Source organism: Ictidomys tridecemlineatus, chromosome 10 (assembly GCF_052094955.1).
Source record: "Ictidomys tridecemlineatus isolate mIctTri1 chromosome 10, mIctTri1.hap1, whole genome shotgun sequence".
In the NCBI taxonomy this organism is placed as follows: Eukaryota; Metazoa; Chordata; class Mammalia; order Rodentia; family Sciuridae; genus Ictidomys; species Ictidomys tridecemlineatus.
The window spans coordinates 84512405-84532763 of NC_135486.1; the positions used below are offsets into that span (position 1 = coordinate 84512405).

The 20359-nt window shown below is 34.3% G+C and overlaps 1 protein-coding gene across 9 annotated transcripts in view; it reads left to right on the plus strand.

Moving 5' to 3' along the window:
* Window positions 1–20171, plus strand: part of Nsun6 (NOP2/Sun RNA methyltransferase 6) — a 46426-nt gene extending 26255 nt beyond the window's left edge. For all 9 annotated transcript variants that reach the window (XM_040278358.2, XM_078023346.1, XM_005325784.5 and 6 more), the window contains 5 exons: window positions 4110–4229; window positions 6633–6777; window positions 15392–15540; window positions 18635–18760; window positions 19690–20171. In XM_040278358.2, the coding sequence (XP_040134292.1) occupies window positions 4110–4229; window positions 6633–6777; window positions 15392–15540; window positions 18635–18760; window positions 19690–19923 (774 nt within the window). In that variant the 3' untranslated portion in view covers window positions 19924–20171. The remainder of the gene's footprint in view (window positions 1–4109; window positions 4230–6632; window positions 6778–15391; window positions 15541–18634; window positions 18761–19689) is intronic.
* The last annotated feature ends 188 nt before the right edge of the window (window positions 20172–20359 follow it).

Genomic DNA, 20359 nt, shown 5'->3' on the forward strand with positions numbered 1-20359 from the left:
AGTAGCAAAAACAATCCTGAGTAAAAAGAGCTATCCTGGAGGCATTACAATACCTAATTTCAAATTATACTATAGTAACAATAATTGAATGGTACTGACATAAAAACAGACAGCTTGAAAGTTTCTGGTGTAATTCCTAATTTTGATTCTATTTTTTTTTTTTTTTTTGGTGGGGTTGGGGGTGGTGAACTGGGGATTGGCACTCAACCACTGAGCCACATCTCCATCCCCATTTTGATTTAAAAACAGGCTCTCACTGAGTTGCTTAGCACCTTGCCATTGCTGAGGCTGTGATCCTCCTGCTTCTACCTCCTGAGCTGCTGGGATTGCAGGCATGTGCTACCATGCTGGACAAATCTGATTCATTCTGAGTTGACTTTTGTGCAGTGTGAAAGATAGTGATCTGGTTTCATCTTTCTATATGGGTACAGTTTTGCCAGCTTCATTTGTTAAAAAGATTGTCTCTCTTCTAACATATTTCTGATCCTTTTGCCAAGGATCAGATGACTATACCAGGGTGGACTTGTCTCTGTGTCTTCTGTTCTGATCTACATGTCTCTCCCCCACCTCCTTTTCTCTCTCCCCTCTCTCTCTCTCTCTCTCTCTCTCTCTCTCTCTCTCTCTCTCTCTCTCTCTCTCTCTCTCTCTCTTTCTCTCTCTCTCTCTTTGTCAGTACTGTGTAATTTTTGTTACTATAGTTCTAATATGATTTGAAATTAAGTATTATGCCCCTGGTATTGCTCTTTTTGCTCAGGATTGCTTTAGCTACTCTAGATCTTTTATTCGTCCATATGAATTTTAGAATTTTTTTCCCCTGGATCTGTGAAGGATATCATTGCTATTTTGTCATTACCATTTTAGAATTTTTTTCCCCTGGATCTGTGAAGGATGTCATTGCTATTTTGTCATTACTATTCAATATGCATTGAATCTGTAGATTGCTTTTGGTAATGTGGTCATTTTAACAGCATTAATTTTGTCTGAACAAGAACAGGGCAGGTCTTTTTATCTAGTAGTGTTGTCTTCAATTTTTTTCTTCAGTGTTCTGTAATTTTCATTATAGAGGCTTTCTGCTTGGTTAGATTTGTTTCTAAGTTTTTGTTTGTTTGTTTGTTTTTGAAACTACTATGAATGGAATTGCTTTCCTGATTTATTTTTCAGTGGATTTATTGTTGTTGTATAGAAAACTATTGATTTTTGTACATTGATTTCCTCCTCCCTCCCCAGTTCTGGTGTCACAATATCTTTTATTTTTTATTTATGTGATGCTGAGGATGGAACCCGGTGCTGAGGATAGAATCCAGCGCCTCACATGTGCTAGGCGAGCACTCTGTGCCATAACCCCAGCCCCTGATTTTTTTTTAATCCTGCTATTTTAATAAATTTATCAGCTGTAGTCATTTTCTAGTGGTTTCTTGAATCTCTTAAGTTTAAGATATCATCTGCAAACAGTGATAGTTTGACTTCTTCTTTTTCTATCTGTCCTTTTTTATTTTTCTCTTTCTTTTGCCTAATTGCTCTGGCTACAATTTCAAGTACTATATTGAATAGTAGTGGTAAGTGTCAATGTCCTTATCTTGTTCGTGACTGTAGAGGAAATGTTCTGTTTTTTCGTTTAGGATGATATTAGCTTTGGGTTTGTTATATATACCTTTATGACATTGAGGTAAATTTCTTCAATGTTTTTAACATGAATGGGTGTTAAATTTTGTTGGAGACCTTTTTTTCATCTGATGATGATCATGTGATTTTTGTCCTTAAATTCTATATGTGATGAATTAATTTATTGATTCACATATGTTGAACCATGCCTGTATCCCTGGAATGAAATCATCTTGATCATGATATACAATATTGTTAACATGTTTAATTCAAATTGCTAATATTTTATTAAGGATTCTTCCATCTGTGTTGCATACATCAGGGAATTTGGTCTTTAATTTTTGTTCATGAATGTGTCCTAGTTTGGGGATCAGGATGTCCCTTTTATTTTCTTGCCTAATTGCTCTGGTTAAAATTTCAAGTACTATATTGAATAGTTGTGGTAAGAGTTGACATCCTTGTCTTGGTCCTTATTTTAGAGAAAATGACTTCATAGAATAAATTTGGAAGAGTTCCTTCACTTTCTCTTTCATATAATAATTTGAAAAGTGTTGGCATTAGTTCTTCAAAGGTCTGGTAGAATTAGCCAAGAAACCATCTGGTCATGTTTTTTTTCTCCCCTTCAGCAATTTATTTATTTATTTTTTTAAAAAAAATTGCTCATTCTTTTTAGTTACATGAGAGTAGAGTATAATTTGTCAGTTATACAAACATGGAGTACATCTTATTCTAATTAGTATCCCAATCTTGTGGTTGTATATGGGTTTCTTTGTTGGAGCTTTTTATGACTGTGTTGATCTTATTATTAGCTCTTGGTCTGTTTAGGTTTTCTATATCCCCTTGGTTCAATGTAGGTCATATCTGTCAAGAAATTTGTATCATTCCAGTTTATTGAAATATAAATTTTCAAAAGTCCCTAGTAATCCTTTGAATTTCAGTGATGTCTGGGATAGTATCTGTTTTTCCATCTCTAATTTTTTTGTCTTCTTTTTCTCCTGGCTGAGATATTTTCAATGGGGGATATTTTCCCACACACTCCTGTATTTATAATAATAGGCATGGGCTCCCCTTTGTAGGTTTTGGTGCTTTTGGCAAAGGGACACATGGCAGAGGCAAAATGCAACTCAACAGCTATGGTACATGGATGCAATGGGACACCAAGATTGTGGCCAGTGGCTAGAGCTCAGGGCACTGATTCATTTATTTACTTGACAAATATTTATTGAGCATTCATTATATGCAAGATGCATATACATGTTGATGATACAGTAGAAATATTTAGACAAACAATCCACACCCTTATTTTCTGGTGTGTCTATTCTAATTGGAGAAGGAAATAGGTTTAGTATGTTAAAAGACAGTAATACTGTGGCCCTGTGGAGCAAACTAAAGAAAGTAATGTGGGAGAGGACTGCTAGATTGTAATAATTATGAGTGAAGCTTTATCAGCTATCTCTAGATAAAGCATCAAACAATTTTTAGTAGCCACATGCTTTAATGTTCTGTTTTGGAGTTCAGTTTTTAAGTACTGTTGGAATAAATTAGGCCCATGAAGATGAACTATTTGTAAATAGGTTTTAGTCTTTAGTATAAAGAATTGCTTTTCATATACCCTAAATTGCATTGATTTTAATGCTTTGTATAGTCACAGGGAAAACTTGCTCATTCATAACTGCTTTTTCACCATGGATCTTCCTTTTTGAATTTCTAATCTTGGATTCCTTTGGGAAGATTGCAACCTTGTCAATTGTAGAGGGTGTACTTATGGATATAATTTTAAGTATTTTGGTAGTAACTGAAAACTTTTGGCTTTAAAAATTACTTCATGCTTGTTGGCCTCTATTTATTTGTTTCCCCTTGCCCAAGAAATATTTAAAAATGGATTAGTTTGTGATAGTATTACACCTGTCTTACTCAGGGCTATTGTCATGAAATAGCAGTCTTTATATAATAATTCAAATAACAGTCATTTAATATTACCTACTGCTATCTCCATGATACCCACAACATTTCCTTTCTCTGGAAATGTTGTGGATATCATGGAGATAGGAACACAAACATGACTTCTGTGTAAACTTAGTGTAAATCCAGGATTCTTACATTAGATGATGCGGTACCCGCAAATTGTAAAGTCTACTTTTTTGGAAAAAGAGCCAGAGCATTCTCAAATTTTATTCTCTCAAATATTGAGAACCACTGGAAGTAAAAAAAAGTAATAATAATTATTGTTTTGCTGATACCCAGAAAACATCAGGGAAGGACCCTGAATTGACTGAAAAATGTGTCCTGTGTGTTTATGTGCAGGTAGATGTATTGTGTGAGGTCGTAGGATACTCTAGGAATACTGATCTCCTGACATTAGTATATTTATAGAAATTGTACTCTTAACAAATCTGGGGATGCTGTACTGAATTTACACTGAAGATTTCTTTATATTCTCTGGTTCTGAAATTAAAAATGATTTAGAATCATTGATAATCTATTGCATCGATGCTTTTTCTTTTCAGAATTTGCCGTCTGCTGTAGTAACTCATGTTTTAAATCCTCAACCTGGAGAGAAGATTCTAGATTTGTGTGCAGCTCCTGGAGGCAAAACAACACATATAGCAACACTAATGCATGATCAGGTAAGACTATCTTCATAACAAAACTATTCGATGTATTACTTATTTCAGTGGTGAGGGTAGACTGTAACTTAGAAAACACATCTATACTTCTACTTCAGATTTATCCAAAGTGAAAATTGTTCAATTATGTCAGTTCACCAAACATTAAGTTCAGTAAACACTTATTTGTGAAGACTATCTAAAGACCCAATTGAATCCTCAATTTACTCTACATTATAAAATACAATTCTTTCCTCATATAATTAAGTTTGAAACATTTAAGAGATCTTTTCATATTCTTTCTTTTAAAGTTTTGCCCTTGTTCTAACTATTCTACCACTAAATATTGAGAGTATATTATCAGGGTGGAAATGTTTATGTTGATATCTATACACATAGATATATATAATACATAAATAAACACATATAAATACTTACAGAATGTGTGCATCTTGAGTATCTTAAATCTTATTTAGTTTAATTATAAAATATGCTTCTTTGTAACAATGCAGGTAAGTGTGATCTTGGATAACTTTGGTTGAAATCTTATTGTTTTCCTATGAATGTATATTTGCAAAGTGCTTTATCATGGACTGGTTTTATCTGTTTTCAAAACTCATTATAGCCTTATAGCCTACAATTTTATTTAATTGGAGAAGTATTTAGCCATCTAATGCCATCTTTTGTTTCAAACTCTATATAAAACTAAATGGTACCTAAAATCTGAATACTTACCAGTTTCTCAGTCTAAAGCCCTTGATTGGTTGGTTGAACACTCTTTAGTACTTACTTTGTGTTAGATACTGGGGATAAAGCATTGATATATTTCTGTGTTTAATTATACTCTTCTTTGCCTAATAGGAATTTAAGTAGTGGCAGGAAAAACTCTTGAAGGATAAATATATTAAATACCAATAGTGTTTCTTTAAAAAAAAATGCCAACAGTGTTTAAAATAAAGCTCATGAAATAGAAGGGTTTATTTTGTGACTATAGATTTTAATGCAAATCCTTTTTCAGTTTTCTTGAAACTTTAAATATGCAGATTGAGGGACTGGGAGAGTGGCTCAGCAGTAGTACATTTGTCCAGCATGTTCAAGGCCCTGGGTTTGATCCTCAGCACCACATAATAAATAAATAAATAAAATAAAGGTATTGTGTCCAACTACAACTAAAAATTAAATATTTTAAAAATGTACAGATTGATTATGATATGATCTGACAGTGAAAATAACTGCCTTTTAATTTATGACATGTTTATTATATTTGCCTGATGGCTATTATTCATACATACTTTATTCTCTCTAGTAAAGTCTTTCCAAAGAGAATCTGAATATTATAGATATATTAATTTTCAGCCAGTTTTATAATGCTGGGTAAAAATCACATCTAGGTAAAGAAGACAAGTAGATATGAACATTTTGAAAAATACTCAAACAATATTAAAGTGATGAAAACAAAAAAAAAAATCTAGGAACATTATTAGCAAATTTTCTGTTATCATTCTTTGCCCCTGAGGCATATATCATAGACAGATGATATATGCAAAAGGAACAAGAGAAAATACATAGAAAAGTCAATTGCACCATTTTTGCAGTAATCATTTCATAGTACATTTTAAAGTATTACAATGCATTCTTAAAATTGTCATCTTTCATAACTTTGACTTAACACAAATTTTATCATATAAAGTAATTTTGAAGTGTTTTTAATATCAATTCCAGAATATTTGCTGGGATGTACAGAGGTTTTGGCTCTTCTTTTTCTGCCTTTAGTTGCAAGAATTTATAGGAATTTTGTGTGACTAGCTCAAAAATATTAAAATGACTATCAATTTTATAAGTAACCTTTATTGGCATATAAAGGCACTTTAAGTTAGATGTCTCATACATTAGTTCATCCTTTTTGAGAGGTTAGGAAGTCACATCAAATTGGTGATTTTTGATGTTTACTTTCAATAGGTGTTTTTGAGCTTCTTGAAGATTGCAAACACTATAATCAGTTTTGATTTCTATTGATTAAAAGTAGCTAACTATAAGAAAGATTAATTATTGCAAGGATATCTTTTAAAAGGAAACACTTAAGTTATTTGGTGTAAATTTTTTTTTTAAAGAGAGGAGAGAGAGAGAGAGAGAGAGAGAGAGAGAGAGAGAGAGAGAGAGAGAGAGAATTTTTTTAATATTTATTTTTTAGTTCTCGGCGGACACAACATCTTTGTTGGTATGTGGTGCTGAGGATCGAACCCGGGTCGCAAGCATGCCAGGCGAGCGCGCTACCGCTTGAGCCACATCCCCAGCCCCAATTTGGTGTAAATTTGATATGTTTGTTCAATGAGTTTGTAGAGTAGGAATGAGAGGATAGTGGGGAAGACTAATTTTTCACCTGTTTTTTGTTTTTTCATGACTACTTTTGATTTTTTATATTAGGGAGAAGTAATAGCACTAGACAAAATATCCAACAAAATAGAAAAAATCAAGCAGAATGCTTCATTATTTGGATTGAACTCCATCAAGGCATATTGCTTTGATGGAACAAAGGCACTTAAACTTGATATGATTGAGAACATAGAAGGTGAGTTAAATTTTGTTACTTTTAATGAGCAAATTGTAATTGCATTTTTTTTTTGTACCAGGGATTAAACCCAGTGGTGCTTAACCACCAACCCACATCCCCAGCAGCCCCCTCTTTTAAAATTAATTATTTTTTCTTAATTATGTATATATGATAGCAGATTGCATTTTGATTCATTGTACACAATTGCAGCTCAACTTTACATTTCTATGGTTGTATACGATATAGCGTGTACAACCATATATGTTCATTATATGTTCACTCATATATGTACCTAGGACAATAATATCCATCTCATTACACCGTCTTTCCTGCCCCCATGTATCCTCCCTACCCTTTGCCCAATCAAAGTCCCTCCATTTTTCCCATGCCTCCTCCTCCCTCATTATGGATCAGTATCTACTTATCAGAGAGAACAGTTGGCCTTTGGTTTGGGGGGACTGGCTTACTTTGCTTAGCATAATAATCTCCATCTCCTTTCATTTACCTGCAAATCCCATAATTTTATTCTCTTTTATTGTTGAGTAATATTCCATTGTGTATATACCACAGTTTCTTTATCTATTGAAGGGCATCTAGGTTGCTTCCACAGTTTAGCTACTGAGAATTGAGCTGCTATGAACATTGACGTGGCTGTGTTACTATAGTATGTCGATTTTAAGTCCTTTGTATATAGACCCAGGAGTGGGATAGCTGGGTCAAATGGTAGTTCCATTCCCAGTTTTCTAAGGAATCTTCATACTGCTCTCCTGCTTGGTTGCACCACTTTGCAGTCCCACCAGCAATGTATGAGTGTGCCTTTTCCCCCACATCCCCGCCAACATTTATCGTTGTCTGTATTCTTGATAGCTGCTATTCTGACTGGCATGAGATGAAACTGGAAATCTATATGCAGCAAAATGAAAATAAACCCCTGTCTCTCACCATGCACAAAATTTGACACAAAGTAGATTAAAAACCTAGTAATTAGTCCAGAGACCCTGCGCCTAATAGAGGAAAAAAGTAGGCCCAGATCTTCATGATGTTGGATTAGGCCCCAACTTCTATAATAAGATTCCTAAAGCACAAGAAATAAAATCAACAATAAATGGGATGAACTCAAACCAAAAGCTTCTTCTCAGTGAAAGAACAATGAGGTGAACAGAGAGCGTACATTTTGGGAGGAAATTTTTGCCACACACACATCAAATAGAGCACTACTCTCCAGGATATATGAAGAACTGAAAAAACTTAATGCAAAAACAACAACAGCAACAACAACAAAACCAAATAACCTAATCAATAAATGGGCTAAGGGAGCTGAACAGACACTTCTCACAAGAAGATATACACTCAATCAATAAATATATGAAAAAATGTTCAACATCTCTAGTAATTAGAGAAATGCAAATCAAAACTACTCTGATTTTATTCTAGCCCCATTTTATATTTTATTAGAGACAGGGTCTTGCCAAGTTGCTTAGGGCCTCACTAAGTTGCTGAGGCTGGCTTTGAACTTGGGATCCTCCTGCCTCAGCCTCCTGAGTCACGGGGATTACAGGCATGCACCACCATGTCCAGTTGTATTGTTTTGATATATGTCTAAATGTGGAATGATCAAAGCAAGCAAATTAACATATCTGTCAATTCATTTATTTTTTGTTATAAGATGAAATTCTCAGCAATTTTGAAAAAAAGTATATATACACACACGTATTACTGTAGTAACGATGCTGTGCAGTAGATACAAAAAACCTGTTCCTCCTATTTAGCTGAAAGTGTATACTTTTTGAACAGTATCTCCCCAGCCCCTCCTCACTACCTGAGTCTCTGGACCACTATTCTATTCTACTTCTGTGAGTTTGACTTTTTAAATATTCCATACATGAGTGAAATCGTGCTGTATTTGTCTTTTGGTGCCTTGGTTATTTCACTTAACATAATGTACTCCATATTCATTCATATTGTCACAAATGACAGTTTCCTTTTTTTATTTTTTAAGACTAAATAGCATTCTATTGTGTATATACCTTATTTGTTTTATCCATTTATGTGTCAGTGGACACTTGGTTGACTCCATGTCTTAGCTGTTGTGAATAGTGATGCAGTGAGCTTGGGAGTGCAGATATCTTTATGACATTAATCTCAGTTCTTTTGCATATATTCTCAGTGAGGGGATTGCTAGATCATAGTAGTTTCATTATGTAGGTTTTTTTAAAGAACTGGACCACTCTCCATAATGGCTGCACTATACGTTTCTGATCAAAAGCATGCCAGTGTTCCTTTTTGTCCATGCTCTCACCAAGTTATCTTTTGTTCTTTTGTTAGTAGCCTCCTGTCAAATGTGAACTGATAAATTTCATTATGGATTTTATTTGCATTTCCCTGATTAGTGATGTTAAGCATTTTTTCATACATCTGTTAGCCATATCTTCTTTTGAAAAATGTGTATTCTAGTTATTTGCCCATTTTTAAATTGATCTCTTGCTTTAAATTTGAGTTTCTTATGTATTATGGATTATTAAGCCTTTATCAGATATGTGGTTTAAAGATATTTTCTCCCATTATGTGGTTTTTCTCTTCACATTTTTTCCTTTGCTGTACAGAAGCTTTTTAGTTTCATGTAATCGTATTTGTCTGTTTTTGTTATTGTTGCTTGTGCTTTGAGACGTATGTAAAAAATAATCACCTACCAATGTCATGGAATTTTTCTTCTATTATTTTACATTTCCAGGTCTTTAATCAATTTGGAGTTATTTTTAAACATGGCTTTATATAAGGATACAATTTTGTGTATGTGGATAGCCAGGGTTTTTTTTGGTGCCATTTATCTAAGGTACTATTGTGTATTCTTACCATCTTTGTTGAAAATCAGTTTTCTGTGAATGCATAGATTTATCCTCAAACTTTTTCATACCATTGATCATTATGTGTATTTTTGTGACAGTACCGTGCTGTTTTGATTATTGTAGCTTTGTACTATAAATGTAGCAGGTAGTATCATTCTCCTACCTTTGTTCTTTTTGCTCAAGATTGTTTGGCTGTATTATTTTAAGGTTCATAATAATTTTAAAATTGTTTTTTCTATGTCTGTGAAAAAGGACATTGAAATTTTGAGGAGGATGCATTGATTCTATACATAGCTTTCGGTGGTGTGGACATTTCAACAATATTAAGTTTTCTAATGCTCAGACAATGCACACCTTTTTGTCTTTGAATTTCTTTCCTTAGTGCTTTGTAAAAGTTTTTTGTATATAGATCTTCTTTGCAGTTACATTTTCTTTTGTGTATTTTATTCTTTTGTTTTTGTAAGTGAGGTTTTTTTTTTTGTTTATGAGAAGTGTTTAATGTATGGAAACACTACTGATTTTTTAATGTGGCTTTTATATCCTGCAACTTACTGAATTTGTTTATCAGTTCTAATGTTTTCTGGTGGAATCTTTAAAGTTTTCCATATATGATCATGTCATTAGCAAACAGATAATTTCACTTCTTCTTTTCCTGTTAGGGTGCCTTTTATATCTGTATTTTGCCTAATTGCTGTGGTTAGGACTTCTAATTCTGTGTTAAGAAGAAGAGGTAAGAGTGGTCTTCCTTATTCCTGATCTCACAGGGAAATTATTTTTTAACTTTTTCCCATTGATTGTGATGCTAATTGTGGGCTTATTGTGTAAGGTTCTTCCTTTTTTTACCTATTTTATTGAGAGTTCTTAATCATGAAAGGATATTGAATTTTTGTCCTATGCTTTATCTGCCTCCATAAGATGATTATAGGGTTTTTGCCCTTCATTTTATCACATTAACTGACTTATGTATATAAATCATATTTGTATTCCTGAAATAAAATCCCACTTGATCATTTTGAGTGATCTTTTCAATGTATTGCTAGATTTTTATTACTTTTTTTGAGGATTTTTATATCCATGTTCAGCAGGGATATTGAAGTAATTTTTTAATTTTCTTGTGGTATCCTTGTCTGACTTTGACCTCAGGGTAATGTTGGCCTTATAAGTTTGGAAGAATTTCAAGATTTTGAAAAGTTTGGGAAGTACTGGTGTGAGTTCTTCTCTAAATGATTAGTAGAATTTATCAATGAAGCCATCAGGTCATGAACTTTTCTTTTACTGATTGAATCTCATTACTCCATCTGATATTCAGATGTTCTTTTCATGATTTAATCTTGGTGGGTTTGTATGTAGGAATTTTTCTTTTAGGTTATTCAGTTTGTGGGTGTGTAGTCATTTGTAGTAATAGTTTATGATCCTTTCTATTTCTCTGGTATTGGTATTCATGATTTTATTTTCATCTTTTCACTTTCAGTGGGTTTCCTTAAAGATGAAGTCAGTGTCTTATAGGGAGCATGTATAATTGGGTGTTTTTAAGATCATTTTACCGCTCTGTCTTTTATTTGACAAATTTTATCCATTTGTGTTCAAAATCATTATTGATTGGTAAGGACTTAGATGTCATTTTGTACTTTACTGAATTTGTTTGATGTCCTTTGTTCTTCCTCTTTTGATGTCCTTTTTTCTTTCTTTTTTTTTTTTTTTTTTTTTTTTTTTTTTGGTAGTGCTAGGGATTGAACCCCAGGCCTTGTGCAGGTGAGGCAAGCACTCTACAACTGAGCTATATCTCCAGCCCTGGTACCTTTTTCTAGTGGCATGTTTTGATTCCTATTTTTTTTTTATCTTGTTTGTGTACTGCAGTTTTTTGTTGTTGTTTTTGTTTGTTTGTTTGTGTTGGTCATGAGCCTTTGGTTAAATGTCTCATATTTATAATAGGCTATTTTAAGCTACTAATAACTGAAATTAACATTTTAAAAAACTAAGATTTTTTACTTTATTCTCCCCACATTTTATACTTTTATTGTCATAATTAATGTATTTTATATTGTGTATCCTTACCAATTACTGTAACTTTACTTTTTTTTTTTTGTACTAGGGATTAGAAACCAGGGGCACTGAGCCACATCTCTAGCCCTTTTTATTATTTTGAAACAGGGTCTTTCTAAGTTACTTAGGGCTTTGATAAGTTGCGGAGGCTGGCTTTGAACTAGCAATCCTCCTATTTTTCATAGCATTACCTTTTAACCTTCTAAAGATAGTGATTTACATACAATCATTATAAATGAGTATTCTGTATTTGATTATTATATTTATGAGTGGGTTTTGTACTTTCATATTTTTTCTCTCTACTAATTAGCATCATTTATTTTTTCTACTCAGAGAGCTCCCGTTAAGCTAGATCTGGTGGTGAACTCTCAGCTTTTGATTGGAACAATTTTGAATCTTCATTTCTGAAGGACAGTTTTGCTGAGAAGAGTATTCTTTGTTTTTTGTTTTTGTTTTAACTTCAACATTTAGAATATATCATTTTTTAGGTTTGTAGTTTCTGCTAGTAAGTCTGTTGCTAGCCTATTGGAACTTCCTTATATGTGATATGCTTCTTTTGCTGCTTTCAAGATGATCTTTTTGTCTTGTATTTTTGATAATTTGTATGTCTTGGTGCTGTTTTGTTTGGGTTGAATTTGATTGGTACACCTTGACTTTCCTATACCTTTTATGTTTTCCCCCCAATTTGGAAATTTTTGTGTGTTTTTTTTTTTTTTTAATAAACTTTCTGACATTTTTGACTCTTTTCCTTCTAGAACTGCTATAATTAGAAAATGTGATCTTTGGGGCCTTTGCTGAATGTTCTGTAAGATTTTTTCATTCCTTGCATTCCTTTTCCCCCCTGACTTTGTATATTTAAATATTTCTTTTTTGAGTTCACACATTCTTTCTTCTGCTTGATCACTTCCCGCTTTTGACATTATATCATTTTTCCTTTTGTTCATTGTATGTTTTAGCTTCAGAATTTGATTTTCTGATTTTTTGTTTTGTTTTGTTGTTGGTGGTGGTGGTGGTACTGGGGATTTAATTCAGGGGCACTCAACCACTGAGCCACATTCCTGGCACTGTGATAGACTTGGAGCCTGAGTATTCAGGCACCAACTAGTTGCTGATACTGGAATAGGATTAGAGTTTGGATTATAGGGTCTGGCCTAGTAATGAGTCAGGCCCATACTCTGTATCTGTAGGATTGGACCTGGATCCTGTGTCTGAGAGGTTGGCCTGGAACTTGAGTCTTTATGAATGTAAAGCTTAGTCCATTGGGTCCAGCCTGGCTACAGTGTTTATTGGGGCCGGCTTGAATTTAGAATCTGCTAGAACAGGCCTGGACCCTGGTTCTAATATACTAGGTATTGTGACAGGTATGGATCTTGAATTTGTGGGTGCCAATCTGGCACCTGGGATTAGGATATTTGCCCTATTTGTACCTAGAACTATGGTGACTGTGATCCCGAAGGCTGCCTGGAGTCTAGGTATATATAGGTAGTCTTCTAGTGACTGGATCCTTAAGGGTTTTCCTGGGCCCTAGGACCATAGAAGCCTGAGAACCTGGATCCTCAGGGATACTCCTAGGGTCCGGTTTCTAATATAGCACTGGAGAATACTGGAGCAAGCTTGAAGTGTGGGACCACATAGGCTGGCCTGGGGGATGGTGCTATTGGGGTCTGCTCCTTCTGGATGTTACTGGGGTGGGCCTGTTTATTGAAATCTGAGGTGAAATGCTATTGCCTTACTTCCCTCCTCCTTCCAAGCAAAGGATATTTCTCTCCAGGTTGTGCTGCCTGGGATTGAAGGAGAGGCAATGTGAGTAATGTAAAATTGTCCTTCTTACCTTCTTATAAATGAGTCTTATTTCTGTACTATACTCAGGTGCTATAATCTCTTACCTGCTTGCTTTTCTTTTGTAAAGGTATTTTCTGGTGAATAATTGTTCAAATTGATGTTTCAAGGTATGGGCATAAGTGCACTAAAACCTTATTCCACCATCTTGCTGACATCCAGCCTTGCATCTATATTACTTATGATGTCACTTGCTTTTAGTGTGAAGAACTTCCATGAGTATTTCTTAAGATAGTGGTGCCACCAACAAATAACATTTTTTTTTCCTGGAAGTATCTCTATTACACCATTATTTAAAAAATAATTGTGTAAAACATAAGGTATTTGATTACCTGAGGATATTTTCTTTCTGCACTTTGAATTTGTTATCTTAGCATCTTTTGACTTTGGTTGTCCCTGATGAGGAATCAGCTATTAATCTTAGTGCAGTTCTGTAGCATTTAACAAATCATTTTTCTCTTGTTGCTATTAAGATTTCTCTCTTTGCTATTGACTCTGAACATTTTTATAATAATATGTTTTGCTGTGGATCTTTTTGCATTTTTCCTACTGAGAGTTAGTTCATCTCTTTGGATGTATATACTGAAAACTATTCAGATTTGATAGAAAAAAATTCAGTCATAATTGTCTAAAAATTTCTTAATATATGCTGGAGCAGAGCAGAAATACATCAAATAGATCTTGGTGTATTTATCTGGTTTTATAATGGAGATTATTTTAAAACATGAAAGCAGCAATACAACACAATAATGAAGACACATTTACTACCCAGCATTTATCTATGCATGTAAAAAAGGACTAATGTAACAGATTGTGAAAAAAAAATTATAAAATATTTAATAGAGGAAATATTAATGGATGTACAAAGAGCTACTCTAACCAATGAGAAAAAGATAGTCTCAATAGATAAAGAGTAAGCAAAGGGTACCCACAAAAAAAGAAAAAGTCACAAATGGCCAATAAAGTAAAAATCACCTTTGAGGATTTGGGGAAACAAATACATTCATGATAATGAAAATGTAAGTGGTATAATATTTCCAGAGGATTTTACCAGTATGTGTCAAAAATCCCAAATAATAATTTCTTTGAGCAGAATTTCTTCTAAGACAATAGGTAAGAAAGCAAGAGGTAGTAGTAGATGGAAATGAGTTAAATTGATAATTGTTTGTATCTAATAGAGCTTTGCAATCAGAAAAGCAGAGAGTGAGATTTAGAATATTACTGTGGGTCCTGTAGGATCAGCTAGCTATAACTAAAAGCAATCAATAGCAGGTAGGTAAATAAAATGGTCTGTTTTTATATTTGTTAAAGACTTTCTCCAGTAACAGTAAATAGATCAGAAATTGGAATGGAAAAGTTATTCAAGTGAATGCAAAGGGAACCTTGATGAATCCAAGGAGGGTAATGACTCATCCTAGATCTTAGCCATACTGATGGCCACAGACAAAAGGAGGCCAAAGAACAACAGAACTAGAACCGGGATGTTTGATTACAATTCAACAGGCTCTCTTTTCTTCTGGAGCTGTCTGCTGTAGGAATTAGCAAGATAACTGTCAGTTTCCAGAATTAGTTAGAATTAATTCCAAGTCCTAGGTTTGATAAATAGTGGCTTCTAATGTTAGGGTACGGGGTATCATTTGATTAAACCTAGATCCATATGATATTAACAGAATAATTAGACACTATAATAACTATGTTTTTAACCTTTCTACAAAGTCAAATCTACATTAAATATAAGTAGTAGGTTAACCAGGTGTACTTGATTAAAGGGAGAAATTGTTTCTAGTATTTTTTCTTCTGGATTATAATTTGTAAATTCCTGATCATCACTTTTTATATTAAAGAGTTTTCTATTGAACACCAATATAGAAGATAACAAGTAACATTTACAATTCTCTCTGTAGGAGCACCTCCATTCTTACCAGAATCTTTTGACCGAATTCTCCTTGATGCACCTTGTAGTGGAATGGGACAGAGACCAAACATGGCTTGTACTTGGACTTTAAAGGAAATAACATCGTATCAACCGCTACAGCGAAAACTCTTTTCTGTGGTATGGGATGCTCCTTTGCTGTAATGGAAGTTGAACATCACTAGTTAAACATAGAAAGCATTAGGAAAATGTTTATAGCAGCAGTTTTCACTGTAATCAAAAAGTGGAAACAAGCCAGATGCGGTGGCGCACACTTGTAATCCCAGCGGCTTGGGAGACTGAGACAGGAGGATAATGAGTTCAAAGCCAGCCTCAGCAACATCGAGGCACTAAGCAACTCTAAATAAAGTACAAAATAGGGCTGGAGTTGTGGCTCAGTGGTTGAGTACCCCTTAGTTCAATCCCTGATACCTCCCCCACCCCAACCCCAAACGTGGAAACAACTCAAGAGTCATAAGCAAATAAAAATTTGGTATAACTGTATGTTGAATATTATTTAGCCTTAACAAGGAATGAAATTCTGATATATGCTATAGTAAGTTTGGATCTTGATGATATTATGCTAAGTAAAATAAGCCAGACACAAAAGAAAAAATTTTTTGCATGATTCTGCTTATATTAGGGCATTGGAATAAGTAGATCTAAAAAACCAAAGTTGACCAGGGAGTAAGACAGTGGGAGGATGGGGAGATACTGTCTAATGGTTATAGAATTTCTGTTTGGGATGATGGCAAAAGTTCAAAAGATGAATAGTAATGATGGCTCTACAAATGTTCTTTTTTTAAAATATTTTTTATTTGTAGATGGACCTTTATTTTATTTATTTGTATGTGGTGCTGAGAATCGAACCCATTGCCTCACACATGCTAGGCAAGCACACTACCACTGAGCCACTATCCCAGTCCCCTGTACAAATGTTCTTAATGCCATTGAATCATATATGTAAAAATGATTAAAAGGGTCAATTTTATGTATATTTTACTATGTATAAGGCAAAGACTAAAAAGAGCTCATTTTAAATATAGGGCTCTTTTTTATGTTGACTCATCTTTTAAATACATAGGCAGTTTCTTTGCTGTGACATCAGTGAATTCCAAACATCTTGATCTATCTTTGGAAAAAGCAAATTTGCTAAGTTGTTCCTATAGTTACTAATTTTTCACATGTAGTTACCTGTTGATGTGAAGAATCTGATGTAAATTATTCTTTTCATAGCCTGGGTCATTTTTATCATACAAAAAGCAGGAAGTCTACTAGGGGCAAATGTATTAATTAAAAAATGGGAAGAACAGTGTCTAGTGTAAAATGTAGAAAAAACATAAGAAATGCAAATTTATCTGATCTCCAGCGTGTTTCAAAAGAAGCCTAGGTAGACTATTTGAGAATTTGTCATTCTTGGAAAAATGACTTAATGGATTTTTACAAAGTATAGACAACATTTGATCAAAGATGACTTCATTATTTCCTCTCAGCCCTCTAAGTATAAATACACCAATGTAGCACTCTTTGTGGATTAGATAACTATTTCAGAGACCACATCCTTGGCTTTAAAACAGAAAAAGCTTACCTAATGCAGCACAATTTGGTTATTATAGGTTTTAACGAGAAAATCTGTTTAAAGTATTTCACATAATACCTGGCACAGAATAATAAAGTTTAAATTTTCCAGTGAAGAAAACAGTAGTATATGTCCTGTGTGTGTGTTCTTTTTTTTTTGTACTGGGGATTGAACTCAGGTGCTTAAACCACTGAATCAGCTCCCCACACCTTTTTAGTATTTTATTTTAGAGACAGGGTCTTGCTGAGTGGCTCAGAATCTCTCTTAAGTGCTGAGGCTGGTTTTGAATTCGTGATGCTCCTGCCTCAGCTTCCCTGAGCTGCTGGTATTACAAGCCTATGCCACCAGGCCTGGCTATGTTCTGTGCTTTTAAAAACAGTTTTTGCAAAAAGTTTTTAAAATAGAATCTGAAAAAATAAACTTTAGACAAATTCACTTTAGCATAACTTTATTTCTTGATTTGACAGATATTTACTGAGCACTTATTATATGCAAGATGCTATTGTGGATGTTGATGATACAGTAGAAAAGTTTCACTAAACCACACCCTTATTTCCTGGGGTTTCAAGTCTAATTGGAGAAGGAAATAAGTTTAATATATTATAAGACAGTAATGCTATGGCATTATGGAGCAAACTAAGGAAAGTAAGATGGGAGAGAAATGCTAGATTGTAATATTTGGGATTTTATGTGGGGTGGTCAAGAAGAGCTTTGCTGACAAGGTGACATGTAAACGAATATAAGATTGTAAAGGTGTGAACAATCTGAGAATTAGGAGAGCTTTCCTATGTGGTGCAGAGATCCTGCAGTGGGAGTCGCCCTTGCATGTTCCAGGAACAGCAGGAGGCCACCGTTTCTGAAGCAGAGTGAGCAAGGGTGAGAAGTGTACTTAGGGGGCATCAGAAAGACAACAAGAGACTTGTTGTCTGTATAGGGCCTTGAAGGCCTCCTTGAATTTGACTTTGATTCTTAAGTGATAATGGAGGACATTGGAAAGATTTAGGCTGCTAGGTGACAAGTTTAGAAGGCTGTGATAATGAGAATAGATGGTAGGAGAGCAGGGAAGGAAGCAGGTAGTTGAATTAGGAGACTATAACTGTGATGCAAGCAAGAGATAAAGAAGGTTGGGCCAGAATGACAGCAGGGGAAGTATCGAAGTGGCCAAATTCTTGATATTTTAAAAGTAGTACCAGTAGAGTTTGCTGATGGATGATGAACATGATAGAGGATAATCTATTCTATAAAGGATAATCTAAGGTTTCTAGTAGGTTTTAGAGGGTAAATAACAGTTCATTTCAGGACATGTCAGGGTTGATAGTAGCAATTCCAAGGAGGCAGATGAATATATGAGTACAAAATGCAGGAAGAAATTCTGGCCTAAAAATGTCAATTTGTGCAATTTGGGAGTGTTTGACCTATAATTGGTATCTAAAGACATGAAAGTGAGTGAGAGTGTTGGTCCATATAGGGTATGGGAGCTCCAAAGTAATGCATCTAGCCTGGAATAAAAGTATTTCATGCTTAATAATATGCCATAGAGAACATAATTTTAATTCTCCCCAATACTTGAAAAATATTGTACCTTAAGGCTATATAATCTTTTCAACTATTTCTGTGGCTTGATGGTATGCCTGGTCTGACCATAGATTTCTTTAGGCGGTTCAGTTGTTGAAGCCAGGGGGTGTGCTAGTTTATAGCACATGCACTATAACATTGGCAGAAAATGAAGAACAAGTTGCCTGGGCCCTCAAAATGTTTCCTTGCCTTCAGCTTCAACCCCAGGTAAGAGTAATTTTATTTTATTCTCTCTGTAATCTCATGAATCACAGAAAATGAAGTGCAGTGTGTCATATGAGGAAACATGTCAAGTAAAACTTCTGACTCAGATATCATCATAAACAAGAATGTCTCTATTTAGGTCCATTTTAGATACCCCATAAGGAAATTCCTTATTCAGATGACAGTTCTTCCCTGGCTTTTTACTTTGTCATGTCTTAAAATGGCACAGAGTTTGGGTGTAATTTTTGTTACATGTTTATTCTACTTATAGGTGTTGTTCTATTTTACTTGGCACTTTGTTTCCAGAAAGGCTTCCCTCCCCTTTCCAGTCCTATATTTTTGTTATGAAATTCATTAAGAGCATTTTTCTCATGTCAAATCATAGCCCATACTGACTTTACTGAGGGGTATCAAAAGAGCAACCAAGAGAGAGAAAAAAAAGTCATTCAGTATTATTGCTTCTTTATAATTTATTATATGAAAAATGTTAATTTTTAAATGTTTAGAGGTTTAGAGATCATAAAGCTGATTTTTATCTATTGCTTTTTTGATAATAGTATTCCATTTATTGAGTGGTCACTTTATGCAAGACACAATGCTACCTCTATGAAGTTTCAGAACTAAGTAAATGGGACAGAGCTGCATACAGTTTTATGGTTCTGTGAAGTTTAGACTTTTTGTAATTTCATGGTAATTGATAAGCATGTAGGACATGTTGGGTACTCTTGCATCAGATGACTATGTGTTATTATTTTCCCACATACTATATACAGAAAACAAAATTTACATTTCATAAAAGTGAAAGGCATTTATACACTTTTCTGTTCTTGGAAGATGTGGCAGGTACAACTTGATTTATCTTCTACCTTAAATTGTATCAGCCCTGCTTACTAATTACAGAGCATTTGTCCACATTTATTTGCTCCCAACAGGAACCACAGATTGGAGGAGAAGGAATGGTTGGAGCTGGCCTATCACTTGAACAATTGAAACAGCTGCAGCGATTTGATCCATCTGTTGTGCCATTACCGGACACTGACATTGATTCTCTCAGAGATGCCAGAATAGAAGACATGATTTGGCTGGCAAATAAGGATTGTATAGGATTTTTTATTGCAAAATTTCAAAAATGCAAAAGCACATTGGAAAAGGATCCACCGAAATGAAAATTCCAAACATTTGCTGCTGTTGGGTATTTTTTTTTCCCCCTTAGATTGTTGTCAAGCCAACTGAATGATGTCCTGGTAGCTATGGTAACAGAGAAAGCTGCCAGCAGTTTAACCAGAGATCTGAGAAAGAAAAAGTATGTGTGTTGGGGGAGGGGAGGCTGAAATTAAATTCTTGAGTTTATGAAATAATTTTTTCTCTGTATATTCAGTAGAATATAAATAAAAGGAGCTATGGATATCTGGAACATTTTCATGTAGGGTCTTAATTTATAAAGAATACTAGTTATATTTAGTATGAAAAAAGTGGATCAAACCAGTGGAATAAAATTAGCAATGTTTAATGTGGTTATTTAAAAAGTTGTTTTCTGTTCCCAGGTCCTAAGTAGTTGTTTCCTTAAGAATTCAGGGCCTGGGACATACAACATTTACCGTG